The sequence below is a fragment of the Camelina sativa genome, chromosome 2, assembly GCF_000633955.1.
Source record: "Camelina sativa cultivar DH55 chromosome 2, Cs, whole genome shotgun sequence".
Taxonomy (NCBI): domain Eukaryota; kingdom Viridiplantae; phylum Streptophyta; class Magnoliopsida; order Brassicales; family Brassicaceae; genus Camelina; species Camelina sativa.
The window spans coordinates 21,630,877-21,639,035 of record NC_025686.1 but is presented as its reverse complement, the minus strand read 5'-3'; the positions used below and the strand labels follow the sequence as shown (position 1 = coordinate 21,639,035).

Sequence of the window (8,159 nt, the reverse complement as noted above, 5' to 3'; positions counted from 1 at the left end):
CCACCACCATACAAGCCTCACGGCATTAAGATTTTGTACAAGGGGAAGCCTGTTGACCTAACTATTGAACAAGAAGAGGTTGTCCTCTCAATCCACGTTCTCAATCTTACTGATAAATGTTATAAACCCGTTTCTTAACTTAACTGATCCATTTCAATATCTAGAGTGCTTTCTTATGTCATTCCAAGAAACCATTGTTATCCATGCTGATGCTTTGTTGATGATATACAGGTTGCGACTATGTTTGCAGTGATGAGAGAGACAGAGTATTATGATAAACCTCAATTTAGGGAGAATTTCTGGAATGACTGGCGAATATTGCTTGGCAAAAAACACGTGATACAGAAGTTGGATGAATGTGACTTTACTCCCATATATGAGTGGCATTTGGAAGAGAAAGAGAAGAAGAAACAAATGAGCACAGAGGTAATTTATAAAAGAGAATTTCAAGTGTAATGGCTGACTACATTTGTGTGCCAGAACTGTTTTGATATTGTTAACAACTTTCAAGATGAGACGTATATCATGATGTAATTGACATGTTACAGGAAAAAAAAGCTGCTAAAGAGGAGAAACTGAAGCTAGAAGAGAAATATATGTGGGCTGTTGTTGACGGTGTCAAAGAAAAGGTAATTCTTCCCATCGCGTTGTCATTTCCCCCAAAACAGAGTTCCTCACTAGCTAGTTCCTGACTCAAACCTATGTTTGTCTTTCAGGTTGGTAATTTTAGAGTTGAACCGCCTGGGCTTTTCAGAGGCCGTGGAGAACATCCCAAGGTTAGTCTTGTCTCTCAGAGACTAGTTTCTGTAAACAACATACCTTGATGTTGCGGTTTTCGGTGGCTTCAGTTAAGGCATGGTCTATTCTGTTTTCGCTTTCAAAACCATCTGACTGTCTGTTTTTCAGATGGGAAAATTAAAGAGGCGTATCCGTCCATGCGAGATCACCTTAAATATCGGGAAAGATGCTCCTATTCCAGAATGTCCAGTCACTGGTGAAAGGTCTTGTTTTTCCATGGCTATTCTCCAAAATTGAAAAACATGATATAATGATCTTACTAAGCCATGAGAGCTGTGTGACTATGCAGTTGGAAAGAAGTAAAGCATGATAACACAGTCACCTGGCTAGCTTTCTGGAATGATCCTATTAACCCGAAAGAATTCAAGTATGTATTTTTGGCAGCTAGCAGTTCTCTGAAAGGGCTGAGCGACAAAGAGAAATACGAGAAAGCTAGGAATCTTACGGTAAGCAGCTTTCATTATGATTCGTACTTACTCTTTCATTGTTTCTCCTTTTTAGCAATATATTTGTTTTGACTGCAGGACCATATAGATAATATTAGAACAACATACACCAAGAATTTTACCGCCAAGGATGTTAAAACAAGGCAAATTGCTGTGGCGACATATCTCATTGATAAATTGGCGCTTAGGGCTGGAAATGAGAAGGTAATTTTGAACTAGTATTTTGCAAGTTCTTATGTAAAAGAAAATGATTTCTAACAAATAATTGGCGCGTAAAAAAGAAAGTCTTCTGAAGAAATCTCATATTTTCTTTTTTGATTGGTAGGATGATGATGAGGCGGACACTGTTGGTTGTTGTACTTTAAAAGTTGGAAATGTGGAGTGTATTCCTCCAAATAAAATAAAGGTATTAATTTGATCCTTGATGTTTTACACTAATTTCATATAACGAGTACACTTGTGAAAATGGATAACATGTATTTAATCCTGGGCAGAAGACTTACAATCTCACACATTTCAATCTTTCTTTGTATGTACCCAGTTTGACTTTCTTGGTAAGGATTCAATCCAGTATGTGAACACAGTCGAGGTTGAGCCTCTTGTTTACAAAGCCATTGGACAGTTCCAGGCGGGTGAGATATCGACTTGACATTTTTATATCAGAGGTTATTTTATTCTTGTGACTGATTCAAGTAACTTGCTTTCTTTTTTGCCTTATCCAGGAAAATCCAAATCAGATGATCTTTTTGATGAGTTAGACACAAGTAAACTGAATGCTCATCTGAAGGAACTTGTACCTGGTCTCACAGCTAAAGTTTTCCGTACATATAATGCTTCCATCACATTGGATGCAATGGTATGTTTTTAAATCTTGATCTTTTGAGTTTACATTGGATTTATGCTGCTATTCAATTTAGTTATAGAAACCCAATTACAAGATTTTATACATCTTTATTGTCTTCCTTTTACATTTTCACAACTGTAGTCCGTTTTGATGTGTGTGGCAGTTGAATCAAGAAACCAAAGATGGCGATGTTACTCAGAAAATAGTAGTTTATCAGAAAGCAAACAAGGAGGTAAAAAAATTGTTCATTCTCCTGGTGATTTCTTGTTCGGTGCATAACCCATGTGTCAGATTCATGAAATACTTCAAACTCTCAGGTTGCCATAATCTGTAATCATCAGCGTACTGTTTCTAAGTCACATGGTGCGCAAATTGAAAAATTGGCTGCGAGATTAGAAGAACTCAGGGTACAAATCTCTTATGAAGTTTTATTAATAACTTTTTGGAGTTGTGTGCTTTTCTTTTGGATTCATTATATGCCCTTACGTTTGTCTGTATTTAATAATTCTGTAGGAGGGTCTTAAAGAGCTGAAAACTAATCTTGACCGGGCCAAAAAGGGAAAACCACCATTGGAAGGTTCTGATGGGAAGAAGCTTAGAAACTTAGAACCAAACGCGTAACATAACTTTCCCCTCTTACTACTTCTCCAAGATATCTGTATCTATCTCTTCTTTAAGATTTACGTCATTTGAATGTAACTATTGCAGGTGGGAGAAGAAGATTGCTCAACAGAACGTTAAGATCGAAAAAATGGAACGAGATATGCATACGAAAGAGGACTTAAAAACCGTGGCACTGGGCACGTCTAAGATCAATTACCTGGATCCTAGGATCACAGTTGCATGGTGCAAACGTCATGAAGTGCCAATCGAAAAGGTAAAAGCTTTTTCCAGAAACATGGTTGTCTTCTGAACAAAAAGATACAAGTCTTTTTTCTTATATGTTTCTCTGTGTTGTGTAGATATTCACCAAGTCTCTTTTGGAGAAGTTTGCGTGGGCGATGGATGTAGAACCCGAATTCAGATTCTCGCGCCAGATGGAATAGAGCTCAGATGGAAGCAAAGTTATTAGGAGAGCAGCAAATGAGCATTGAATAAGATAAAGAGCAAAGAGTAAACCGGCCTTTTCTATTCATCTTCCTCCTTTGTTTAGAATTTCAAACTGTTTCATTATTAGTTAAATAACCTTTTGTCTCTTTTCATTTAACATTTACTATGACTATGACTAAACAAATGCTTATGTTATTTTTCAAATCATTAAAGAAATAGAAAATCTGAAGAACAAAAAGAACACTATTCCCTCTGTTTTCATAAGATGTCTTATTTTAGTTTTGGCTTGCGTGGTATAGGAAAATGAGAATTCTTCCCACATTTTTGGTTTATATACCTTAAGTTCTTTTTTGGGTTATCATCAGCTATTTTCATGCAATTATATGTTCAAATCTCATGTTTTTATGTAGAAATGTCTCATTGAAAAGTTGTGACAATACGGTTTTTGGTTTGTAAAGATTAATAAACTTTTGAGACTATCAACTGTTTTGGATTGCATGTTATTGTATGAAGTCGAACATAAACTTAATAAAATTAAATACACAACAACAACAATAAAAACATGAAACAAAAACGAAGCTGCAAAGAAACTTCCTAAATTTTTTTCACTACTTCTCTTCTCATTCTCGGGGAAAAGGAAATACCAAATAGGGTCTAAATCGTAATTAAGACATTACCCTAATCATCTATATTAACTTGATCACAACGGCTATAATTAGTTACTAATCACAATAATTAAACTACTAAACTCAAAAGAAGAATGGAAAAAACAAAAAACCCTACCCCTAATGTAAGTATATAAGGCAAGAGAAGCCCCTTTTCCTCTTCAGTTTCGCTTGTTTCTCTTCTCTCAATAACAATTTCCTTCTTTCTGATCACGTCTTTCACTCTCACAACTTTTTGAGTTTCTTTCAATTTGATCACCATGAGTATGAATCATCTCACGGATTCAGGTATGTGGTCGAATTTGTTTTTACTTGCGGATACTGCGGTTATGGTTCAGGAAGAAGAACAACGTCGTCGCCGTGGAGAAGAAGATAGCGAGAAGAGTTTCTTCTATCTTTTCCCGAGGAAGAAAAGGTCGTCTTTGGTGAAGAGAAGATACACACCACAAAACCCTAATGGGACTTCTAGAATGTCTCCTTCTTCATCGCTCGATGATCACGAGACGAAAAACACACAAAACCCTAGTTTTTTTGATGATCCTGTGGTGTATGATGCGAAGCTACTGCGTGCAAAGAAGGGGAAATCTAAGATTGTCTATGAAGATTACGAGTACCGCCGAGAGAGTGATGAGGCGACGAGACTCTTTGAGAAGAACATGAAGAGATTGGTAAGAAACCTACGACGAAACTTGGATGATCTTGATGGGTCGTCGTCGTCTTCTATGTCTTCATCGTTCCTGAACCTTCGTTGCTATAATAACCCTTCGTTACTCCTCGGTTACAACTCGGCTAAGTCTGAGAAGACAGAGACGAACAACCCTAGTTACCAACCATGCCTAAAGGAGAACACAACAAGCCGCAAGAGGCGTGCCGTGCAGCAGAGGAAGAGTGGTAATTTCAAGAAAGCAAAGGTTGCTTCTTTCCCAAGGAGGACGGATTCAGATGCACCGGAGTGGATTTTTCAGGTGATGAGAAGAATGAGAGCTGATGCCGCAAACCCGTTGCTGATCATTGAGAAGGGTTTAAAAGCGAGTGATGTGAAATCAGGCCAGAGTCGTCTCTTAATCCCATTCCAGCAGCTCATCAGGAACAATTTCTTGACGCCAGGGGAGTCTCGAGCCATAGATAAAGACGAATACAAGGAAAACGACGATGAGAATATTGGTGTTGGAGCGATTTTTGTGAACCAAAGATGTCAAAAGTGGGGTGTACGTTTTAAGAAATGGGCGATGGAGAAAGACAGTGGACACGGGACCTTGAATTACGCTTTGAATTGGGGGTGGAACGATGTCGTCAAGGGTAACGACTTAAAAGAGGACGACAAGATCAGTCTTTGGGCTTTCAGGTGGCGTGGAGTACTCTGTTTTGCTCTTGAGACATACTAAGCTTCTTCCTTAATTTGCTATCTGATAATGTTTGATTTGTGTCTTGAAACGTTGTAACTTGATTGATCTTAGCTTATTTCTTCTGCAGAGTCATTGAACTTGAGATTATGGTACGTAATAACTTCTAGGAAGTGTTAATTAGGTAGCTACATTAAGGGGGTTTATTATGGTTTTGATGTTAAACTCGGTTGGGTTCATCTTTTCTATTATTAGTAGTAACTTGTGTAAACCAAATGTTGTTTCAGATATTTTCTCTCGTTTGAATTGAAACATTTTTTTCATAAATATGGTCTCTTTGTTTTGTCTACTTTAGTTATTACTGCACTGTTCAATACCTTTGTGATAGAAATAATCAACACAATACACAGAGAGAAACAATAAGATCATGACAAACAAGTTTAGGTTTCGGTAGAAGTATAACCTGTGTGATGGAAATGATTATTTGGACAGCTCTCAAAATTTTTTGGCAACATTCAGTCATTTGACTTCACAAGGAATCGTGTCCTGTACGGTGACTAGATGATCTGAAGGTTCATTTACTTTTTGAATTGAGGTTTGAACGACATCGTCAAATGTAATAACTTGAAAGCTGACGACAAGATCAGTCTTTGTACTTTCAGGTGTCGTGGAGTTCTCTGCTTTGCCCTTAACAAAGAGTAGCTCTTCACTTTTTCACTAGCTATTCAGGTGATTGTGATTCTTGAGGTTTTTCTGTATAGTAGTAACTTCTTCACTGGTTCACTTGTCTGTCCGTCTCCTCAGAAAGATGAACATGGTGAACAATGTCAAATGTATATTGTGTTGATGCTTACAGTCATATCTGAAGTCCAGAGAGTGAGATTTGTCTCTAAGAAGCTGCATAATCAGAGTACTATCCTTGTATGATTCAGAGTTTTTCACTCCTCTTTAGGTTGATATGCAGAGTAGTAGGCCATGACAGATAGTGATTGTCCTGTAATCGCAGCCACTCCGTTTTAACTAATTTATAAAATGTTTAGCAAAATCAATGAAAGGTTAATAAAAATGTTCAAAGTTTGGATTTTTATCTGATTTTAATTTTTATTAAATGGGTCGGTCAATACTGAGTAGAAGCTTTCTTGATTTGTGATTCTTGGATATTATACCTCAGAATCAGAATGATCAGAAACGAGATAAAGTTATTTATTTTTCTTCATTCTGTTTGATTTTGATCTAATAATTTTATTAGTACCATAATCGTTTCTTTATAAGAATTTGACTGTAACATGTAAATTGTTGTAAACAAAAAAAAAACTATATTGAGGCCTAATTTGAAATATCATCTATACTAAACCGAATTTGAGCTTTTAAAAGGGTCCAGTGTTGTCAGCTTGAAAGGCCCACATGGTTTAAGTTGAAACATGAATTTTGATTCCTTTTTTTTAAAAGAAATACTAAAATGAAAATCAAACAATCTATCTTATTATATAAAATATGGTTTCAAAAGTTAATAATTCATAAGATCGCGATATGTGTCAAAATCTCTGTGGTAGATTATTAAACTAATAAAATTATTAAAATAATAATAAAATCTTATTATTATATTGTAAAAATTACTAATTCATAGATCGCGACATGTGTCAAAATTTTATTATGTTGTAAATTATTAAAATAATAATAAAATCTTATTATTATGTTGTAAATTATAAAATTTTGTAATTCTAAAGAAAAAAGAATCGTCCAAACAAAAAAAATCCATTATTCAAAAACATAAAAGAAATCATACAGATAATCTTATCCTATTATATAAAGTTTGGTTTTGAAAGTTAGTCATTAACAGGATTTTGACATGTGTCAAGTTATCAATCTTAAATTTTGACATGTATAAAAATTAATATTTAATAGGAGGAATTTGATTACAACAAAAATAAAATTTTTTGTTTTTAAAAATATTAATAATGTAAAAAGATAATTATCAAAAATTACTGAATTTATAAAAACATACAAAGTTTTTTTATATAATTATAAGGAGATTATATATAGATATGTTTCATAAAATTCGAAATTATAATATTGTTTACTTATTTTTAATTTTAATTTATTAAAATACAAATAAATAGAAAAAGGGATTAGGAAAAATATACTGTTAATTATTAATTCTAAATTTTGTATATACAAAATTTATATATGTATATACAAAATTTAGAATTAATAATTAACAGTATATTTATTCAAAAATAATGCTTTCAACTTTGTTTAATTGGGGAACTTTTTTTAATGGGAAGGTAAATTCTTTTTATTTTTTACAACCAAAATTTCTCCTACTTTCTCTTTTTCAGTTAGGAATAAGTAAGATTAATATGTTGACCCAAAAAAAAAATTAATATACAGTATGCATCTTCTTTTCTTAATATTGTATTTCAAAATTTATTGTAGTATTTTTAGATTGTTTTATTTAATTTATATTTTCATCTTTGAAATATTTGGTATTCATATATTACCGTGCTTATAATTTTCTATTATTTCTTTAATTAAGTCAAATTAATTTTCTTCTAATTTCTCAACCTTAATTGGTTGGTCATAAACCCTTTTTTTTTTGCAAACATAATTGTTACCATTATTCATTCAATCTCTAAAGAAGATAACGAGTAGAAGCTCATCAACCTAATGAATGGATAAAATAGGCTAATCAAACATAAGCTTACAACAAACATAGATAGATAGATTGGAAAAAAATAAATCGTTGTTGATAGATCCATAGGAGCTCAAAGACTGTGACACGCTGGTGTGCGGAAAGATTTAAAAGAATTGATTTACCACATATGTCACCAAAATGCACTTATTTTTCGGTCAAGGTTCCTAAGAAAACTTCATGATGGATGACATTCCCGGAAGTGATTGTCGGAACTGTGCGACTAAGGACATAACACAAGAAAATATAATTTGTTGATTTGTAGGGTCGGTAAACAAGTTTTTTAAGCCTTCCAGACGTAACAAACCTGCTATCAAATAT

The 8,159-nt window shown here is 34.1% G+C and overlaps 2 protein-coding genes across 5 annotated transcripts in view; both read left to right on the top strand.

The window, feature by feature from the left end:
* Positions 1-3,385, top strand: part of LOC104731642 (DNA topoisomerase 1 alpha-like) — a 5,997-nt gene extending 2,612 nt beyond the window's left edge. For 2 of the 4 annotated variants that reach the window (XM_019236501.1, XM_019236499.1), the window contains exons 3-17: positions 31-78; positions 232-426; positions 549-629; positions 717-776; positions 907-1,001; positions 1,088-1,244; positions 1,323-1,448; positions 1,570-1,650; positions 1,786-1,876; positions 1,967-2,100; positions 2,252-2,320; positions 2,406-2,495; positions 2,602-2,705; positions 2,797-2,965; positions 3,051-3,385. In XM_019236501.1, the coding sequence (XP_019092046.1) occupies positions 31-78; positions 232-426; positions 549-629; positions 717-776; positions 907-1,001; positions 1,088-1,244; positions 1,323-1,448; positions 1,570-1,650; positions 1,786-1,876; positions 1,967-2,100; positions 2,252-2,320; positions 2,406-2,495; positions 2,602-2,705; positions 2,797-2,965; positions 3,051-3,134 (1,584 nt within the window). In that variant the 3' untranslated portion in view covers positions 3,135-3,385. Of the gene's footprint in view, positions 1-7; positions 79-231; positions 427-548; positions 630-716; positions 777-906; positions 1,002-1,087; positions 1,245-1,322; positions 1,449-1,569; positions 1,651-1,785; positions 1,877-1,966; positions 2,101-2,251; positions 2,321-2,405; positions 2,496-2,601; positions 2,706-2,796; positions 2,966-3,050 lie in introns of all 4 variants that reach the window. The other 2 variants (XM_019236497.1, XM_010451081.2) reach the window with 2 other exon arrangements.
* On the top strand, positions 4,064-5,188 carry LOC104755262 (putative B3 domain-containing protein At5g35780). The gene has a single exon (XM_010477613.1). The coding sequence runs from the start codon at positions 4,064-4,066 to the stop codon at positions 5,186-5,188; it is 1,125 nt and encodes a 374-aa protein (XP_010475915.1).